The sequence below is a fragment of the Anas acuta genome, chromosome W, assembly GCF_963932015.1.
Source record: "Anas acuta chromosome W, bAnaAcu1.1, whole genome shotgun sequence".
Lineage (NCBI taxonomy): Eukaryota > Metazoa > Chordata > Aves > Anseriformes > Anatidae > Anas > Anas acuta.
Window position 1 is genome coordinate 27,552,445 of NC_089016.1, and position 21,584 is coordinate 27,574,028.

Genomic DNA, 21,584 nt, shown 5'->3' on the forward strand with positions numbered 1-21,584 from the left:
AGTAGCTCCACCAGTCTATCTCCCGCTCACACTCCCTGATAGCCCTCAACCTCTCCACCTCCTCCTTGAGTTCTGCCACCAGGCGGACCAGGTCATCCACCTGCTTGCACCTCACACACACAGTCTCTCTGCCTCCCACAGATGGCAGCAAAAGGCTCAGACACTCCCTGCATCCAGAGACCTGAACTGCTGCATTTTTGAGCGGACAGTCGGTCTGGGTGTGTACAGACTTTCTAGAGAGAGCACTGTGCCTGGTGGAGACCATTGCAGCCTAGCTAGCGGTAGACCGCCCTTAGAGGAGTTGTTCGTATGGGCAGGGGGGAACGCTCTGCCCTCCCTGCTCGCCCTGCCTGTGCGAACTGCCGCGCCACTCCCTTCTGATGCCGCATGCCCTGTTTGCCCACCCTGTTCACCGCGCTCCTGGTCGCTTGCGCTCCCTAGAGGCAGCTTTTGAACGGCCAGGGAGGGGGCGCAGCTGGCTCCGCCTACGCCTCGCCAGCCTCCCTCGCAAGGACTGCCGTGTCCTGGCGGCTCCCTCAAGTGGGCTCGATGCCGGAAAAAAAAGCCCTGCCTGTCCCGATCCCCCGCTCCGCTGCAGAACGGGTCTGCCCCGGGGCCGATCGCCTCGGCAAGGTTCATTCTGACAACAGACAAGATACTTAATTTTTTCTTTAAACCTTGAAATCTTGGTAACTTATGTAGTCCTAACTTGAAAATTATTTTCAGGATTGGTATTTGAGGAAACTTATGCAGGGTGGTACCTTGTATGCTACTATAATGTTGTGGTTTAACCTGGCCAGCAGGTAAGCACCACACAGCCGTTCGCTCCCCCTCCCTCTCTGGGATGGGGAAGAGAATCAGGAAAATGAAGCCTGTGGGTAGAGATATAGACAGTTTATTAGGGTAGGAAAGAAAGGAAAATAATAATGATAATACTACTACTAATAATGATGTGTACGAAACAAGTGATGCACAGTGCAATTGCTCACCACCCGCTGACTGATGCCCAGCCTATCCTCGAGCAGCCGGTCCCCCCACCCCGGCCAGCCCCCCCATATTAATTGTTCAGCATGACGTCAGATGGTATGGAATACCCCTTTGGCCAGTTTGGGTCAGCTGTCCTGGGTCTGTCCCCTCCCAGCTCCTGCTGCACCCCCAGCCTGCCCGCTGGCAGGGCAGGGCGAGAAGCTGAAAAGTCCTTGTCTTAGTGTAAGCACTGCTCTGCAACAATTAAAATATCAGCATGGTATCAACACTCTTCTCATCCTAAATCCCAAACACAGCACCCTACCATCTACTAGGAGGAAAATTAACACTATCCTAGCTGAAACCATGACAAGCATCTAAAGCATCCCCTTTCAGAAGGGATAGGCTAGGAAGGAGAGGCAGTGGGGTAGCCCTGTATGTTAGTATTTTGATTGTCTCGACCTTAATAATGGTGACAACAAGGTTGAGTGATTATGGATAAGAATCAGGGGGAAGGCCAGTGAGGCAAATGTCCTGGTCGGCGTCTGTTATAGACCACCCAACCAGGATGAAGAGGCAGATGAAACGTTCTATAAGCAGCTGGAAGAAGTCTCACAACCGCTAGCCTTTGTTCTCGTGGGGGACTTCACCTTACCAGATGTCTGCTGGAAATACAATGCAGGAGAGAAGAAGCAGTCTAGGAGGCTTCTGGGGTGTGTGGAATATATCATCCTGACACAGCTGGTGAGTGAGCCAACTAGGGAAGGTGCCCTGCTGGACCTTTTGCTTGTGAACAGAGAAGGACTTGTGGACAATGTGAAGGTTAGAGGTCATCTTGGGCATATTCTGAATTAATAGAGTTTTCGATTCTTGGAAAAGTGTGTGTGTGTGGGGGTAGTAGAACTGCTACCCTGGACTTCTGGAGGACAGTCTTTAGTCTGTTAAAGGAGACTGGTTGCCAGAGTCCCTTGGGGGGCAGTCCTGAAGGGCAAAGGAGTCCTTCCAAGAAGGAAATCCTAAAGGCACAGGAGCAGGCAGTCTCCATGTGCCAAAAGATGAGCTGGCAGGGAAGAAGACCAGCCTGGCTGAACAGGGAGCTTTGGTTAGAGCTCAGGAAGGAAAAGTTTATGAACTTTGGAAGAAGGGGCTGGCCACTCGGGAGGACTACAAAGGTGTTGTGAGGCTGTGCAGGGAGAAAATTAGAAGGGCCAAAGCCCAACTGGAGCTCAACCTGGCTACTGCTGTTAAAGACAATAAAAAATGTTTTTATAAATACATGAAGAACAAAAGGAGGACTAAAGAGAATCTCCATCCTGTGCTGGATGTGGGGAGGAAACAGTGACAAGAGATGAGGAAAAGGCTGAGGTACTTAATGCCTTCTTTGCCTCAGTCTTGAGTAGTTGGATCAGTTGTTCTTCATATACCCAGCCCCCTGAGCTGGTAGATAGGGACGGGGAGCAGAATGAAGCCCTTGTAATCCAGAAGGAAACAATTGGTGACCTGCTGCACTACTTAGACGTATGCAGATCTATGGGGCCAGATGGGATCCACCCGAGGGTACTGAGGGAGTTGGCGGAAGCGCTCACCAAGTCAATTTCCATTATTTATCAGCAATCCTGGCTTTCGGGGGAGGTCCCAGTTGACTGGTGGCTAGCAAATATGACGCCCATGTACAAGAAAGGCCGGAAGGAGGACCCAGGGAGCTACAGGCCTGTCGGTCTGACTTCGGTGCTGGGGAAGCTCATGGAGCAGATCATCCTGAGTGCCATCACGCGGCACTTAGAGGACAACCAGGCGATCAGGCCCAGTCAGCATGGGTTTATGAAAAGCAGGTCCTGCTTGACGAACCTGATCTCCTTCTGCGACAAGGTGACGGGTTCAGTGGATGAGGGAGAGGTTGTGGATGTGGTCTACCTAGACTTCGGTAAGGCTTTTGACACTGTTTCCCAGAGCACTCTCCTGGAGAAGCTGGCTGCTCAAGGCTTGTGTGGGTGTACGCTTTGCTGGGTTAAAAACTGTATGCGTGGCTGGGCCCAAAGAGTCATGGTGGAGTTAAATCCAGTTGGAGGCCGGTCACTAGTGGTGTCCCCTAGGGCTCAGTATTGGGGCCAGTTCTCTTCAATATCTATCAGCAGTCTGGATGAGGGGCTTGAGTGTACCCTCAGATCAGGAGATCATCTGGTCCAACCCCCCTACCAAGCAGGGTCACCTAGCGAAGGTCGCACAGGATTGCATCTGGGTGGGTTTTGAATATCTCCAAAGATGGGGACTCCACAACCTCTCTGGGTAACCTGTTCCAGTGCTCTATGTGGTGGTTTTACCTTGCTAGGCAGCTGAACTCCACCATAACCGCTCTCTCGCTCCCCCTCCTCTTCTGAGGAGGGGAAGAAGAAAAGGAAAGAAGCTACTCACAGGTTGGGATAAAGATAATTAATCAAAGGAAAAAATAATTATTAAGGGAAAATTATTATTAATTAAATAATTTAGCTAAAAGGAAAAGGGGAAAAGGGAAAACAAATAAACAAAACAAATCAAAACAAAAAACCAAAACAAAACAAAAAAAAAGGCAAAAGCCGTGTGGAAATTGTGAGAAAAATCTCAATTTTCTTCAGACAGGATCTTCTGTGAAGCTATTTTATTTGTGATTGCAGTGGTGGGCGTCCTGCAAGCAGGAGTGCACAGAAAAAGTTTATCATAACCCTATATTCCCTATTACCTGACACCTGATTTCTCCCCTGTTTCCTCATTGGCTGAGTACTACAGGTTCACACACTTCTATATCATATATGTCCAATTTTATTTGATGAAGCGTTAATTTCTTCTTTTCCTTTTTTTCCTTCTTCTCTCGTGACTAGAGGGCCTGTGATTTTTGATTTTACTGATTTTGTACTGCTCATCCTGTTTTTCTTAGCTATCCTCCTTATTTCGGGACAGTGGGACCTTCCCCTTATCTGCTTAACATACTCCCCACTGCTGTGCTGCACAATCACTTTTGAATATGCAAGGTTAGTGGAATTTTTCACTGCAAAAACACCTTCTATTGCAAAAACACAACTTTGTTTCTGACAAAGTGCAGAGGAAAGAAATTACTCTCTACTTCCCACCCACGAGCGATGCTTGACCATGTCCTTGAAGCAGGGCCTCAACGCACGTAGCCATTGTTTGGGAGGACAGACGTTTCCACAACGAGAGTCCACCCCTCCCCTCTCCTTCCTTTTTCCACCTTTTATTGCTGAGTGTGACACCATATGGCATGGAATATCCCTTTGATTGGTTTAGGTCAGCTGCCCTGGTGATGTTCCTTCCTCACCTCTTGCCCACCCCCAGCCTTCTGGTTCTGGGGGGAGGGGTTAGAGGGAGTCCTGATGCTGTGCTAGTGTTGCTCAGCAGTAGACACCACACTGTTGTGAAACCAGTGCTGTTCTAGCTACGAGTGCAGAGCACAGCGCTGTATGGGCTGCTGCAGGGAAAGTTAACTCCATCCCAGCCAGACCCAGTGCAACATCCACGCCTTATTCCATGACATTTGTGTCACACTCAGGTCCCACATACTTTAGCATGTAAGTATTTTCATCGCCATTGTCCCTTGTCCTTTAACAGATTGATAGGTAGGTACTTCTTTTCATTCTATAGGCCTTTCTCAAAAAACGTTCATAAGAAGTGGTGATAATTTAGTCTTCATCTGCCAAAGTGGTCACTCAGGGCAGGCAGAGATGGATGTCTGGACGCCAGCACCAGCTTAGCTCGAGTCGTTGCTGCACTTGCCCGTTTCCTTGCAAAGTTGACTTGTCGTTGGTTCTGCAGTGTCTTCCTACAACACACAGTTTAGATTAAAGATTATTTTTCTCCCAAGGTTAAATGTCCTTGAGGCATGCACCCGATATCCCCATTCTTTTGCATGACCCACCAGGTATACTCCGGTCCTTGGGCGAAGACAATCCCACGAGTGGGTTTGTCTTTTCCCAAGGCAGGAGCAACCCAAACCGCCTTCCCCATCCACTTCCCTACGTGCATGTCGCGTTAAAGGGGTGTAGCTGATTAACCGTTACGGGCCCGGTTGGATTCAGAGAACTGAACCAGTCGGACATTCACCAAAACTGGGGGTCCGTTCGGACATTCACCAAAAACGTAATAACCGCCTGGGGGTCCGCTCAGACATTCACCAAAAACGTATTAACCACCTGGGGGTCCGTTCAGACATTCACCAACAATGCATTAACCGTCTGGGGGTCTGGTTAGATTCAGAACACTGAACTATCACGGATAACCACCCTCACCCTAGTTGCATTAATGAGAGCTATCACAATGCAATCAAGTATGGTTTATTACAGCAACAGATAATCAGGTTCTTTTGGATTGCCGGTGATAGTGACTATCTGCAAAAGCAAGCTAGTATGCATGAAATACACAGGTGTTATAGGTGTTACAGATGTTATACAGGTGTTGTAGGTGTTACAGATGTTACAGATGTTACAGGTGTTATAGGTGTTATAAGTGTTACAGATGTTATAGGTGTTACAGGTGTTACAGGTGTTACAGGTGTTACAGGTGTTACAGGTGCGCAGCCTAGAAATAAACGCGTTAAAAGGATCAAAGACTCTATAGAGATTTATAAGCAAATATTCAGATCTCACCCAAAGGCGTCCCAATGGGGGGGGAAGAGAGGCTCAGCCCGTCGACTGATCCCAGGAGTCAGGAGGTCCTAAGGATGTTGTATGTCCTCGGGATGGTATCTCCCCTGACGATGGTATCTCCCCTGACATCCCCTCTCTCTTGGGCCAATTTATATTATTTTCTATCTTTTAGGTGGAGCTTGAGTGGCTCTAGTCAAGCATATCTTAGTTATGATTGGTGTAAAGTTTTCCCGTCTCCGTTTAAAGTAATAGGCTCCGAGAAATTCAGAGCGCATGCTCAGTGAGGGGTGGTCGCACCTTGGAGGCGGGTAGCTTTTGGGATGGAGGTGTGTTTTGGTATTATAACGATATTATAATGAGCAAAAAGTACACTAGGGTACAGCATTTGTCAAAACATGACAGGTCTTTGGCTTAGGGTGGCAAAAAGTGCAGCTTTGTGCACAAGAACAGTCGAGGCCCCACCTGATTACAGAGCCTAGCCGTGGTGTCTCCACTCCACTCTACGCTCCGTGGTGTTCCTTAGAGCTAGCACACCAAGTTTCCCCAGCGCGATAGCATCTAAGGTTGGGAGCCTAGGGAATGCTCAGATAATGCAGTTATGCCCTACCCTGAAAGCCTCTTCAATGCTGTACCTTTTCCTTAAAAGTGTGAATGTTAGTTTTATTTTCCTAGTTACTTCAGGCATTTACACCACAGTGCACTACGGGGACTTTAGCTCCTCCCACCGTGTGTAGGGGTTTTGTTTCAGCAGGACCAGGATGGTTGTCGGACCCCCTGTTGTTAACTAGCCAAGTGGCCTCTGGTAGATTTATGTCCCGTTGTTTCCACGTCCCAGCACCCAATGCTCGCAGCACAGTCTTTAACAGTCCATTGTACCTCTCAACCTTCCCAGAGGCTTGTGGGTGATAGGGGATGTGATACACCCCACAAAATGCCATGCCTCTTGGCCCAGGAGATGACAAGATTGTTTTGGAAAATGACTCCCATTGTCGGACTCAATTCTCTCTGGTGTGCCACAGCACTCGTCTTTCCAGGCCCAAGATAGTGTTTCGGGCAGTGGCCTGGTTTACGGGGTATGTTTCCAGCCACCAAGTAGTTGCTTCTACCATGGTGAGTATGTACTGTTTGCCTTGGCGGGTTTGTGGGAGTGGTCCGATATAGTCAATTTGCCAGGCCTCACCATATCGAAACCCTAGCCACCTCCCCCTGTTCCCGGGAGATTTTACCCTTATGGCTTTCTTGATTGTAGTACAGGTCTCACACACATGGGTAACCTGTGTGATGGCCTCAATGGTCCGGTCTACCCCTCGATCACGAGCCCTCGATTCACGAGTATGTGGCATCCCTCCCCAAATGTCCTGATGTTTCATGGGCCCATCGAGCTACAAACAGCTCACCCTTATGTCCCCAGTCTAGGTCCACCTGAGCCACTTCAATTTTCGAAGCTCGATCCACTTCTTCGTTGTCCCGATGTTCTTTCGTAGCGCAACTCTTGGGCATGTGGGCATCTACATGATGTACTTTTACATCCAGGTTTTCTACCTGGGCAGCAATATCTTGCCACAGGGTAGCAGCCCAGATAGGTTTACTTCTGCGCTGCCAGTTGTTCTGTTTCCTTTGCTGTAACCACCCCCACAGGGCATTTGCCACCATCCATGAATCAGTGTAGAGACACAGTACTGGCCATTTTATTCATTCAGAAATCTCTAGGGCTAGTTGTATGGCTTTTACTTCTACGTACTGACTCAACTCGCCTTCCCCTTCCATGGCCTCCACAACTCGTCGTGTGGGACTCCACAGAGCAGCTTTCCATTTCCGATGGCTCCCTACCACACAGCAGAATCCGTCAGTGAACAACACATACTGCTTTCTGTCTTCTGGCACTTCATTATCCTTCCGGCCAGTCCAGGATTCCAGGTTTTCCCATTCGAGCCCGCTGTGTAATTAACGCTACCCACTTTCTCCACGTAGTGTCAGTCGCATGGTGTGTAGTGGGAATTTTCCCTTTGAACATCCAATGTAACACAGGTAGCTGTGGGGCCAAGAGAGCTGTGCTTCTGTACCAACAACTTCTGAAGGGCTCAAACCCCCTCATATGCTGTTAGTATCTCCTTTTCAGTCGGGGTGTAATTAGCTTCTGATCCTCGATAGCCCTGGCTCCAGAACCCCAGAGGTCGACCTCAAGTTTCTCCTGGGGTTTTCTGCCACACCCTCCAGGTGAATCCATGCTCCCCAGCTGCAGTGTGAAGCATGTTTTGCGCAGCTGGTCCTGTCGGACAGGCCCAAGGGCTACTGCACGAGCTATTTCTTGTTTGATTTGTTCAAAGACCCTTTTGCTGCTCAGGGCCCTACTCGAAATAGTTCCTCTTTCGAGTCACTCGATATAGAGGAGTCACAAGCTGACTCTAGCCTGGAACATGCATTCTTCAGAATCCCGCAAGGCCTAGGAAAGCTTGCGTTTCTTTTTTGGTAGTTGGCGGAGACCTTGCTGTTATTTTGTTGATCACATCCATCAAAATGTGGAGACATCCATCCTGCCATTTTACCCCCAAGAACTGGATTTCCTGTGCGGGTCCCTTGACCTTACTCTGTTTAATGGCAAAACCAGCTTTGTTGAGAATTTGGATTATTTTCTTCCCTTTCTCAAAAACATCTGCTGTGTTGCCCCACACAAGGATGCCATCCATGTACTGCAGGTGTTCAGGAACTTCCTCCCCCCCCAGTTCCAGTGTGTCCCGATCAGTCTATGGAAAATGGTAGGGCTGTGTTTCCACCCCTGCTGGGGCAGTCGATTCCAAGTGTAAGTCTCCACGCTCCATTAGACCTTTGCACTGGCCATATGGGACTATTAAAGGGTGAGTGAGTCTTGCTGATCACTCCTTGGTGCTCCAGTTGATGAATTAGCTTATGGATGGGAATCGGGGAGTGTCGGTTGGTGCGATGTTGCTGCCAGTACACTGCTGTGGTAGCGATTGGCACCTGCTGTTCTTCGACCCTCAGCAATCCTACAAAAGAAGGCTTACAACAGCTGCTTAATCTTCTGTGTGCTCAAAGCAGCTATGCCAAAAGCCCACCGGTACCCTTTTGGATTCTTGAAGTACCCTCTCTTGAGGTAGTCTATTCCAAGGATGCATGGAGCCTCCGGGCCAGTCACGATGGGGTGCTTTTGCCACTCGTTCCCAGTTGGACTCACTTCAGCTTCCAATACAGTTAGCTTTTGGGATCCCCCTGTCACTCCAGAGATACAGATGAGTTCTGTCCCTTGGTAGCCTGATGGCATTAGGGTACACTGTGTGCCGGTGTCCACTAGAAATTGGGAGGGACAATTTCTCACAAGAAACTGGGAGGGACAGACCCAGGACAGCTGACCCAAACTGGCCAAAGGGGTATTCCATACCATCTGACGTCATGCTGAACAGTTAATATGGGGGGGCTGGCCGGGGTGGGGGGGCCGGCTGCTCGGGGATAGGCTGGGCATCGGTCAGCGGGTGGTAAGCAATTGCATTGTGCATCACTTGTTTGTACATATTATTATTATTATCCTTTCTTTCCTGTCCTAATAAACTGTCTTTATCTGAAACCACAGGCCTTCATTTCTTTCTAATTCTCTCCCCCCATCCCAGAGAGGGAGGGGAGAGGGTGAGCGAACAGCTGTGTGGTGCTGAGCTGCTGGCCGGGTTAAACCTTAACATCAGTATTAAAGTTTATTGGCTTTAATGCTGTCTTAGGAGGCTTTTCATTTCTGTAGTGACACTTAAAATTAGTATAGTGCTTAGTTTTTTTCTTGCACCGTCATAATGTCTTTTCAGCTTTTTGCCACAGATGCACATGGAGCGTGCAGAGAAAAATTTTCTTGATCCGATTTCATTTTCTTGATCCGATTGCTTCATTAGAATCCTGTAGTATGGCCTTATAACGGTTTTTGGCTTTATGTGCATTAAACCAAATTTAACAATCTTTAGTTTGGTTAGTTATGCATACAGATTATTTTTAAGTTCCCTTCAAGTTTCTAACCCATCCTATTTCATTAACATAAATAACATCTGTTGTACCCTCCCGGTTCTTTTTTTTTTTTTTTTTTCAAATTATCAATTATATGTTGAATACTACGTACTGAAGGAGATTGTGAACCTGGTACTTAACTGGATAAAAATCAGGATACGTTTTTTTAAGGATAAAAGTCTTCCATTCATTCATCTCTACTCTTTGCATTTATCTTTTCAGATTTTGATTTGTGTAACTTGATTTGTATAACTGTTTTATATCTCTTGATACAATCTTTAGCAATACCTTATGTGAAAGTTTTGGTTTGCTAAGTTGGGAAAGTGTTGCTGGTTTTTTTATATACTATTCTAATAACTCCTTTCAAGTCTTGTAAAAGATTACCATAATACAGTTTGTGTAAACTATTTTGCTTGCTTTATGGGGTTAGCCAGTTTTATTTTAAATATATCTGATGAACAGTCATCTGGATGAGCTTTGGAATCCTTTTTGTGTAGACCTACCTGTTTATTAGCTTTTCTCCACTGTGGCCACTACTGTTTTATAACAGTGCTAGCAAACATATGTAGATCGTGTTAATGTTCTTTTTTCTTAGTTGTGAAGCTTGATGGGCCAGTGGTAATACTTACTAATGAATTTCCTCCAGTTCTTCCATCATTTTTACTTTTTTGTCTAACTAATGTTTAGTATAATTAAAATGACTTTAGGATGCGTTGTTCCTTCTCCCCTTCCTTTTTGGTTATTCAGTAGATCTGATTTATTTTTTCAAGTTTTCTGCTTGTGGTATGCCTGAGAAATCAGAGCACACAGAGCACGCGATCGGCTCTGGGGCAGATGCGTTCTGCAGCGGAGCAGGGGATCGAGGCAGGCGGGGCTTTTTTTCTGTCATGGAGGCCACTTGAGCCAGCGGAGAGAGCCGCCGGGACCGACAGCCTTCTCGAGGGAGGCTGACGAGGCGCGTGCGGATCTGGCAGCACCCCTTCCCCAGCCGTACAAAGGCAGCCCCTAGGGAGCGCAGTGACCAGGACGGGCAAACAGGGCATGGCGCGGCAGTCAGGTCGTGGCGGCAGTTTGCACGGCAGTTGTACTGGGTCTGGCTGGAATGTTAACTTTCCCGGCAGCAGCCCATACAGTGCCGTACTCTGTACTTGTAGCTGGAACAGCAGTGTTATCACACCAGGGTTGTGTCTACTGCTGAGCAGCACTGGCACAGCATCGGGCCTTTCTCTAACCCTCCTAGGGGGTGGGCAAAAAGCGAGGAGAGAAACATCACTAGGGCAGCTGACCTAAACCAATCAAAGGGATATTCCATACCTTGTGATGTCACACTCAGCAATAAAAGGTGGAAACAGGAAGAAGAGGGGAGGGGTGGGCTCTCGTTGAGAAAACGTCGGTCCTCCTCTTGAACACCGGCTGCGTGCATTGAGGCCTTGCTTCAAGGACGTGATCAATCATCGTTCATTTGTGGGAAGTAGAGAGTAATTTCTTTCCTCTGCACTTCCATATAGCCTTCATTTATTTTGTTTGTTTGTTTTCCTCCCTTCTTTTTATTTTTCCCTTTTTCCCTCCCTTTTCCCCTTTCCCTTTTTATTTCCCCTTAGTTAAATTGTTTAGTCCGTGGTAGTCTTTATTTAATTGTTATTATTATTTCCCTTTAATTAAATTATCCTTATCTCAACCCGTGAGTTATTCTTTGCTTTACTTCTCCCCCTCCTCATCTAAAGGAGGGGGAGTGAGAGAGCGGTTGTGGGGTTTAGCTGCCCAGCACGGTAAAACCACCACAGCAGTGCGCATGGGCAGGGCGAGCAGGGAGGGCACCCTCACTGCTCTTTTCCAACGGTCTTTTCCAATGGCAGTAGTAAACTGCTTGTGAAGAGCTCAGCCATGGTATCCACCAGGCAGAAAACCATGGCCTCTGCATCTCTTGCGGGCTGAGACCAAAACCCAGATGGAGGGGCCACAACCCCCCATGGCAGATGTCTACATGCAGATGGAGCCCCTGAGGACCAAAAGAGCTTCCCAGACCCCCAGTTGTGGGGAACTCCAGAATCCTGAAGTCCCCCTAGGGCCCAATGGCAGAATTGGGTGTCGTGGGTGCAAGTGTGCCCAGCTGGATGAGCTTTTTGAGCAAGTTGCTGTCTTGCGAGAGGAGCTCAACAGGCTGCAAAGCATCCGGGAATCAGAGCGAAAGATTGATGTATGGTATCAAGCACTGGCACAGGCTGAGCAACAGCCCTGCCTCACAAGTCCTTACAAGGGACTGGTAAAGGAGCCTCCAACCCTGAATTAGCACAACTGATGGACTTGCAAGACAAGGGAAGCTGGATCCTCGTCTCTGCTCGGAGCAGAAGAAGGGATCTCCCCCTTGCCCCTGAAGTGCCCCTACGCAATAGATATGATGCTCTGGAGCTCAGAAAAGGAGAGGATAATAAAAACAACAATGGTAATGGTCAAGCCCCAGGAAAGGGCAACAGTATAAACGTGGACCAGCAAACCAAGTGTATAAGAACCGGTGCCACAAAAAAAGCACGAAGGGTGTTGGTAATCGGAGATTCCTCTCTGAGAGGCACTGAAGCGCCCATTTACTGCCCAGGCAATCTCTCTCGAGAGGTTTGCTGCCTGCCTGGGGCCTGCATCCGCGACATCACAAAGAGGCTACCAAGCTTGGTTAAGCCACATGACTATCACCCATTCCTACTCTTTCATGTAGGGACAAATGAGGTCGCAATAAGGAAACTACAAAACATCAAAAGGGACTTTATGTCCCTTGGAGAGATGTTGAAGGGCTCGGGAGTGCAAGTAGTGTTCTCAGTCCTCCCAGTTGTTGGCTGGGACCCAAGGAGGAGGCAACATGAATGATTGGCTATGTAGCTGGTGCCATGCTCAGGGTTTTGGGTTCTACGATCTCAGACATTTTTCTGAGAGACCAGGAATGCTGACACCAGATGGAGCATGCCTGACGAAGTGGGGCAAGAGCGTCCTGGGCAGCAAGCTGGCTAGACTCATTAGTAGGGCTTTAAACTAGACTTGGTTGGTGAAGGGGATGTACCTGTAAGAGACGCAAAAGAACCAGTGGATGCCAATACACTAGAAAACAACGGGGAGACACCTGTGAATCGTCCCATAGGAATTGGGAATGGCTCCTCTAAAAAGGTAATGCAGCCCATAGCCCGGCTGAAGTGCCTCTACACCAATGCACGCAGCATGGGGAATAAGCAGGAGGAGTTGGAAGCCATGGTGCAATTAGAAAACTGCTATCTAATTGCTATCACAGAAGCAATTTGGTGGGACAAATCACACAACTGGAACACTGGAATGGAGGGCTACAAGCTTTACAGGAGAGATAGGCAGGGAAGGAAGGGTGGGGGTGTTGCCCTCTATGTTAAGAAGTGGATAGATTGTGAAGAGTTGCCGCTAAGAAACAGCCATGAGCAGGTTGAGAGCCTGTGGGTAAAAATTAAGCATCAGACCAATAAAGGGCACCTTGTGGTTGGGGTCTGCTACAGGCCGCCCGATCAAGGGGAGCCTTTTGATGAAGCCTTCTTGCTCCAACTACAAGAAGCACCATGCTCACGGGCTCTCATCCTAATGGGGGATTTAAATCACCCAGATGTCTGCTGGGAAAGCTACACGGCAGGCAGTAAGCAATCCAGGAGACTCCTGGAGTGCGTTGAGGACAACTTCCTCGTCCAGGTGTTAGACAAACGAACCAGAAGAGAAGCATTTCTGGACCTGGTGCTCACCAGTGTGGATGACCTCATTAAAGAGGTTAAGATTGGAGGCAGTCTGGGTTGCAGTGACCACGGCCTGGTTGAGTTTGTGATCTCGAGGGATGTGGGCCTGGCTAAGAGCAAAGTAAGGACCCTCGACCTCAGAAGAGCAAACTTACAGTTACTCAAAGAATTAGTGGAAGAGATCCTGTGGGATACTGTCCTTAGGGAAAGAGGATCTGATCAGATCTGGCAACTCTTTAAGGATATTTTTCTTAGCGTGCAAGAGCTCTCCATCCCCGTGTGCAATAAATCAAGCAGGGAAGGCAGGAAACCAGTATGGCTGAGCAATGACCTTCTGGTCAAACTTAGGCAAAAGAAGGAACTGCACAGGCAGTGGAAACGGGGCCGTGTGCTCTGGGAAGAGTACAGAAACGCTGTCTGGACGTGCAGGGATGGGATCAGGAAAGCCAAGGCACTGACAGAGCTAAACTTGGCAAGGGATGCAAAAAATAACAAGAAGGGATTCTACAAGTACATTGGCCAGAAAAGAAAGACTAAGGAGAGCGTACCCCCTCTGAAAAATGTAGATGGAGGACTGGTAACAACAGACATGGAGAAGGCTGAAGTACGTAACAACTTCTTTGCCTCGGTCTTCACTGGCCATCAGGCTTCCCACATCTCTTGAGTCTCCGAACCTCTAGGCGGGGACTGGGGGAGCAGAGTCCCTCTCACTGTAAGCGAAGAGCGGGTTCGGGACCTCCTGATGCAACTCAACAGCTACAAGTCCATGGGGCCTGATGACATCCATCCCAGGGTTCTGAAGGAATTGGCTGATGTAGCTGCCAAGCCACTCTCCATCATATTTGAAAAGTCATGTCAGTCAGGTGAAGTCCTCCGTGACTGGAAAAAGGGAAACATCACTCCCATTTTTAAAAAGGGTAGAAAGGAAGACCCGGAGAACTACAGACCGGTGAGCCTCACCTCTGTGACTGGCAAGATCATGGAACAGATCCTCCTGGAAGCAACGTTAAGGCACATGCAAGACCAGGAGGTGATCCGAGACAGCCAGCACGGCTTCACCAAGGGCAAATCATGCCTGACCAATCTGGTGGCCTTCTATGATGGAGTGACAGCATCAGTTGGCAAAGGAAGACCGACATGTCATTTACTTGGCCTTCTGTAAGGCTTTTGACACGGTCCCACATGACATCCTGATTTCTAAATTGGAGAGAGATGGATTTGAAGGGTGGACCATTTGGTGGATAAGGAATTGGCTTGATGGCTGCACCCAGAGAGTAGTGGTCAATGGCTCTATGTCCAGGTAGAGGCCAGTGACAAGCGATGTCCCTCAGGGGTCTGTCTTGGGACTGATGCTTTTCAATATCTTCATCAATGACCTAGATGATGGGATTGAGTGCACCCTCAGCAAGTTTGCAGATGACACCAAGCTGAGTGGTGCAGTTGATACAACAGAAGGAAGAGATGCCATCCAAAGGGACCTGGATAAGCTTGAGAAGTGGGCCCACGTGAACCAAATGAGGTTCAACAAGTCCAAGTGCAGGGTGCTGCACCTGGGACGGGGCAATCCCAGGCATGAGTACAGACTGGGAGAAGAACCTATTGAGAGCAACCTTATGGAGAGGGATTTGGGGGTTCTGGTAGATGAGAAGCTCGACGTGAGCCAGCAGTGTGTGCTTGCAGCCCAGAAGGCCAAACGTATCCTGGGCTGCATCAAGAGAGGTGTGGCCAGCAGGTCAAGGGAGGTGATTGTCCCTATCTACTCTGCCCTCGTGAGGCCCCACCTGGAGTACTGCGTCCAGGTCTGGGGCCCCCAGTACAAGAAAGATGTGGACCTGTTAGAACGGGTCCAGAGGAGGGTCACAAAGATGATCAGAGGGCTGGAGCACCTCTCCTATGAAGAAAGACTGAGAGAGCTGGAGATGTTCAGCCTGGAGAAGAGAAGGCTCCAGGGAGACCTCGTTGCGGCCTTTCAATACTTAAAGGGTTCTTATAAAAAAGGATGGAGAGGGACTCTTTACTTGTGTAGATAATGATGGGACAAGGGGGAATGGTTTTAAACTGAAAGAGGGGAGATTTAGATTGGATGTTAGGAAGAAGTTCTTTACTCAGAGGGTGGTGAGACACTGGAACAGGTTGCCCAGAGAAGTTGTGGATGCCCCATCCCTGGAGGTGTTCAAGACCAGGCTGGATGGGGCCCTGGCAAACCTGATCTAGTGGTATAGTATTTTCTCTCAGATTTTTTATTTCAGTTGTTGATTGATTTTGTTTGTTTGTTTTGGTTTTGTTTTCAATTGGGAGGTGTTTTTTTTTTTCAGTCTTGTAGTTTTCTATGTCATTGCTTTCATTGGACCTTTATGGATTTTTATGGTCTTTACTTTAGAGGTATGTGTTTCTAGCTAGCAATATATTTTTATTACATTCTCATTGTTTAAAAACAGTGACACATCCCTGTTTGGTAGTTTGGGATATTGGTTCTCATGCTATTGTCCTTTTTAGTGGTTTCACAGTTGCCGATTTTTAAATTGACTTTGTTCTTCAAATTAAGAATATCCTTCTCTTGTGAGTTGCTGAACAAAGTTTCAGAGTATTATTGCTTTTGAGAAACTATTTGTCTTATGATTGTTTTATTCTGCAGTTCAATACATTTTTTTTCCTCTCAAATATAAAAGTAAAGATACTTCTCTTAATGGAGGGGAAAAAAAAATCCAAATTCAGTATTTGGCTGTCCTAATAAGAAATGCAATAGATAGCAACAGCATTGTTTTCATGAGAAATTAGTACTTTCTGTTTTAGAAGGAAACTCCTCTGAGGTATCTTAATCTGGAATATCCAAAACAAATAGAAAAATATCATGTAGAAGAAGTGAGTCTCATGTGCTCATTGCTCAGACTTCTTTCTCTACAAATCTGCAACACTAGAAACTAAGCATGATTCATGATGTAAAGAATACCTATTACCTGCTCAACACAGTTGATAGTTGCTTGTCTTTCCTTCTGTCTGCTCTTCTTGAATGACTTGGAAATAACTTCAGTTAACTTCTAGTTCAGCTTTTGTACAGAAAGAATTTATCTTAACCTCACAGTATGAAAAATCTGTTTCTTATTTTCTACTAGCTCAGCTTAAAGTCAATAAAGACTATTAGTGGCACTCATTTTTATTTGAATTATCATATTTGATATTACAGCAGTGGTGGTCTTTCAGAAGTAGAATCATAGAATCATTAAGGTTGGAAAAGACCTCTGAGATCATCTGGTCCAACCATCCCCCTACCACCAATATCACCCACTAAACCCTATCCCTAAGCACCACGTCCAACCTTTCCTTAAACACCCCCAGGGACGGTGACACCACCCCCACCCTGGGCAACCCATTCCAATGCCTGACTACCCTTTCTGAGAAGAAATTTCTCCTAATTTCCAAACTAAACCTCCCCTGACACAACTTGAGGCCATTCTCTCTAGTCCTATTGCCAGTTATCTGTGAGAAGAGGCCAACCCCCAGCTCCCCACAACTCCCTTTCAGGTAGTTGGTAGAGAGCAATAAGGTCTCCCCTGAGCCTTCGCTTCTCCAGATGAAACAATCCCAGGTCCCTCAGCCGCTCCTCATAGGACTTGTGTTCCAGACCCTTCACCAGCTTCGTAGCCCTTCTCTGGACGTGCTCCAGGACCTCAGTGTCCTTCTTGTATTGAGGGGCCCAAAACTGAACACAGTACTCGAGGTGCGGCCTCACCAGAGCTGAGTACAGGGGGACAATCACCTCCCTAGTCCTGCTGGCTACACTATCCTGATACAAGCCAGGATGTCATTGCCTTCTTGGCCACCTGGGCACGCTGCCAGCTCATGTTTACTCCCTGATCCTTTTCCTCAGCACAGCTTTTGAGCCACTCTGCTTCAACCCTGTAGCGTTGCGTGGGGTTTTTGTGGCCAAAGTGCAGGACCCAGCACTTAGCCGTATTGAACCTCATCCCATTGGCTTCTGCCCATCGATCCAACCTGTCTGGTTCTCTCTGAAAGGCCTTCCTACCTTCCAGCAGATTGACACTTCCCCCCAACTTACTGTCTTCTGTAAGCTTATTGGGGGTGCACAAATCAAAGATTGTATGGGTATAAGGGAACCCAGGGAATGTTTTGAGCTGAGTCCCTCCTTAGAAAAGAAGTCTTATGAGGAGATGTTGAGGGATGTTTGCGGTGGGTGTCATCTACCTTGACTTTAGCAAGGCTTTCAATACTGTCTCTCATGACATCCTGCTAGCAAAGCTGAGAAAGTGTGGGATAGATGAGTGGACGGCAAGGTGGGTTGAGGACTGGCTGACTGGCTGAGCTCAGAGGGTGGTGATCGGCGGAGCAGAGTCTGGCTGGAGGCCTGTGACTAGCAGTGTTCCCCAGGGGTCGGTGCTGGGTACGGTCTCGTTCAACATCTTCATCGATGACCTTGATGAGGGAATAGTGTCTGCCCTCAGCAAGTACGCCAATGACACAAAGCTGGGAGGAGTGGCTGACACGCCAGAAGGCTCTGCTGCCGTTCAGCGAGACCTGGACCAGCTGGAGAGATAGGCAGTAAGAAACCAAATGAGGTTTAACAAGAGCAAGTGTAGAGTCCTGCACCTGGGAAGGAACAACCCGAAGTATCAGTACAGGCTGGGGGACGACCTGCTGGAGAGGAGCTCTGAGGAGAAGGACCTGGGGGTCCTGGTGGACAACAGGTTGACCATGAGCCAGCACTGTGCCCTTGTGGCCAAGAGGGCTAATGAGATCCTGGCATGCATTAAAAGGAGTGTGGCCAGCAGGTCAAGGGAGGTGATCCTCCCCCTCTATTCTGCCCTGGGTAGGCCTCACCTGGGGTACTGTGTCCAGTTCTGGGCTCCCCGGTACAAGAAAGACAGGGATCTCCTGGAAAGAGTCCAGCGGAGGGCCACCAAGATGATACAGGGCCTGGAGCATCTTCCTTATGAAGAAAGGCTGAGAGACCTGGGTCTGTTCAGCCTGGAGAAGACTGAGAGGGGATCTCCTCAGTGTATATAAATATCTGAGGGGTGGGGGACAGAAGGATGTAGCCAACCTCTTCTCAGTGGTTTGTGGGGATAGGACAAGGGGCAATGGCTGCACAGGAAGGGGCAATGGAGCACAGGAAGTTCCGCTCTGACATGCGAAAGAACTTCTTCACGGTGAGGGTGACAGAGCATTGGAACAGGCTGCCTAGGGAGGTTGTGGAGTCTCCTTCTCTGGAGATATTCAAGGCCCGTCTGGACGCCTACCTGGGCAGCCTGCTCTGAGGAACCTGCTTTGGCAGGGGGGTTGGACCCGATGATGTTTCGAGGTCTCTTCCAACCCCTACAGTTCTGTGATCCTGTGATTCTGTGATTCTGTGATTCTGTGATTCTGTGATTCTGTGAACTGGGGTTGTTTAGCTTAGAGAAAAGGATGCTCAGGGGAGACCTTATTGCACTCTACAATTACCTTAAAGGAGGCTATTGTGTGATGGGGATTGGTCTCTTCTCTCAAGCAACAGGCAATAAGAGAAGAGGAAATGGCCTCAAGTTGCACAGGGGAGTTTTACGTTGGGTATTTGGAAAAAAATATTCACTGAAAGGGTTGTGAGGCATTGGAACAGGCTGCCTAGGGAAGTGGTTGAGTCACCATCCCTGGAGGTATTCAAAGTGCCCAGTGCCCAGCCCTACTTTGTGTTGCGTTTGTACTCTGCCTGTATTGTACCAGCCTTATTCCCAGAGATAGGATGATATTGTCTTCTCTATTTGGTAGTCCTTTTCCATTTCCCAGCAAAATGTAGGTTCATAAACTGGTATCTGAATCCTGTGGGGCTGCTTTATTGTGTTGGTTGGGGGGAGAGGACATGGACACGTTGAATTGTGTGTATCCTTAGGAAGAAGGTGAGGATAAAAAGTTCCCAGTCACCTTGTTTACCTTGTAGTTCACTTCTCATATCACTGGAAATTCCCAGTCCTCTAGTAAATTTAGAGTGTTTGTGGACAGAGGTTAATATGGAAAGCAGAACTCCTACTGACCCTTTGTTTGGGGAGGAGAAAAAAGTAATCATGTAGTATGGTAGGAAAATGCTGTCTTTTTACTTCTGTCTTTGTTTACTATTTGTCTTTAAATTAAAGGGGAATTAAGAATAAGGCTGTTCAGTTATGAGGTGCTAGGACTGGAATTTGAATCATAAAATCGATATTTTTGTCAATTGTAAATTAATATATTGGTTAAAATCTCCTTTAAAATAGAAATCTCTCTCCTCCATGTGATTTAGCACTTGAGAGAACTCAGGTATACCTGGCTTTGGTTCTAGATGTAAATCCAATTGATATTTCTTGAAGAAAAATTATCTGCATCCTTAATTAAGATCAGCAAAATACCTGTTATGCTTTGGAAGCTTCATGTTGAATGCATGTTTAGATTTCTAATTTTTTAATTGTCTACTAATAACTTTTTTTTTTCAGAACCCTGTGATAATATGAGAGAGATTCTCCAAAATGTGGCCAAATTACAAGGCATTTCAAATATGAGAAAACTAGGTCACTTGAATAATTTTACTAAGGTAGGTACTCAAATGGTGTCAGAACAAGTGATCATATGGATAAAATATTTTATATATACTATATCAGATGTACAGGAGATTCATAAAACAGTCTAGTATCATGGAACAGTGCATGGAAATCTATATACTGTCAGAGAGGAAAGGAGCAAATAAGGACAAGCACATATGTGAATGCAAAATTATGCTGAAACTTGTTTGTGTCCCTTACTGGCTGAATTTTTGTAGTGTTGTAGTGTTTAGAAGTCTGAATTATCTTCTAATTCAGGGGTTAAGTTGTACAAATAGAGCTAAAGGATTGGTTCCTATTCCACAAGGCTGAATCAAAAATGTGAAATGACAGACTTTCTGGATGTAAACTGGCAAAGTAGGATGAGGTGGAGGACTATGTCAATGAGCATGATAGGCAGTGGCTTGGGCACTGATAGACTAGAAACTGTCAACTTTCATTGTGGGTTTGATAGTGAAAATGAATTAAAGGGTCATTTTCTAAAAATGGTCTGTATTGCTGATTTTTGAGGTGCTTTTACCAATTGTAAGATTCCAAATCATTGGAATGTGAAAGATACTTGCCTGAAAATTGGATAGATATGTTGGGAGCTGGCAGAAGGCAAGAATTAATAACTTATTGCAGGATAAGAGATGATAGGCTGAGGAAAGAGACCATGAAAGGCCCTTCAGAATGAGAGCAAGTACCATTTTTTGGTAGATGAAGAACTGGTGGAGAGGAGTAGAGAGGACTGATGAGAGGTGAGTAGTGAGTTAGAAAAAGGGTGTTTGTTGTAGCATAGTGAATAGTTGTGAGCTGGACCAGTGTTCCAGCTGGGCAAGGGAAAAGTACATTGCATTAAGTGAGGTAGGATACATAAGAGATTCAGTGTACCTGTTACCTCAACAGATGTACTGATACACAGAAGGAGTTGGTAAATTCTACACCTTTCTAATAGGGTTACAGATAGGGCTACATGCCTGAAGATGAAACACAAGTTTCAGTGACACAGGATGGATTTTGCAATCAGCAATAGCCAGGAAAGAAGGTAGCAGTGGAAACTTTGGTGGGAAAAGTATGGTTTAAATTATTGTTGTTGTACATGAAAATAAAAAAATGAGTAATATGAGCAGGAGGCTGCTTATACACTTCTGAGACAATCTCAAGTGAAAGAAAAAATGCTCAAGGGCAGATTTAGGGGACCAAAATGAGAAGGACATGAGAAGGACAAACACACATCATAATCTTTGAAGTAGGTGTGTGTGGAGAATAGTCAGACTTCTTAGTGTCACTGATAAGCACTGGCCTTGGGCAAAGGGAATTAAGCAGCTTGTTCCTGCTTCTCTCTTATACAACCTTTTTGTGGATGGAGGTCTGTAGGCTTAGTATGAGAGGTTGGTGAAGGCGGGAGTCTTGTCATGGGGGGGACAGCCCTGTTTTGGCAGCAGAACAGAATCTTGAAGGCCATGGTGCCTGGAGTAAAACCTTTTGCTTCATTATGTGTAAAATAAATATTGAAGTTAACACCCCCGAATATGATAATGACCTTAATGAAGTACATGCTAAACACATGACTATAGTACTCAAATCTCCACCCAAATCATGCTAAAAGACACCCAAGGGGGTGGAACAGATAAGGAGGTTAGGATATGAAAGAGTTAGTGTTAGGGGAAAAAAAAAAAAGAAAAAAAAAAGAGCGATAGGGGTGG

The 21,584-nt window shown here is 46.9% G+C and overlaps 3 protein-coding genes across 5 annotated transcripts in view; 2 read left to right on the forward strand and 1 right to left on the reverse strand.

Moving 5' to 3' along the window:
* Positions 1–18,965, forward strand: part of LOC137846711 (uncharacterized) — a 420,446-nt gene extending 401,481 nt beyond the window's left edge. Inside the window, exon 2 of the mRNA XM_068664825.1 lies at positions 10,290–18,965. Coding sequence (XP_068520926.1) covers positions 12,759–14,000 — 1,242 coding nt within the window. The 5' untranslated portion in view covers positions 10,290–12,758 and the 3' untranslated portion in view covers positions 14,001–18,965. The remainder of the gene's footprint in view (positions 1–10,289) is intronic.
* Positions 1–21,584, reverse strand: part of DYM (dymeclin) — a 432,971-nt gene that overhangs the window by 15,268 nt on the left and 396,119 nt on the right. The window lies entirely within an intron of this gene.
* Positions 1–21,584, forward strand: part of LOC137846698 (rapamycin-insensitive companion of mTOR-like) — a 223,762-nt gene that overhangs the window by 7,457 nt on the left and 194,721 nt on the right. For 2 of the 3 annotated variants that reach the window (XM_068664770.1, XM_068664772.1), the window contains exon 3: positions 19,792–19,889. The exons of the other annotated variant lie outside the window; for it this stretch is intronic. In XM_068664770.1, the coding sequence (XP_068520871.1) occupies positions 19,792–19,889 (98 nt within the window). The remainder of the gene's footprint in view (positions 1–19,791; positions 19,890–21,584) is intronic. 3 annotated transcript variants of the gene reach the window in all.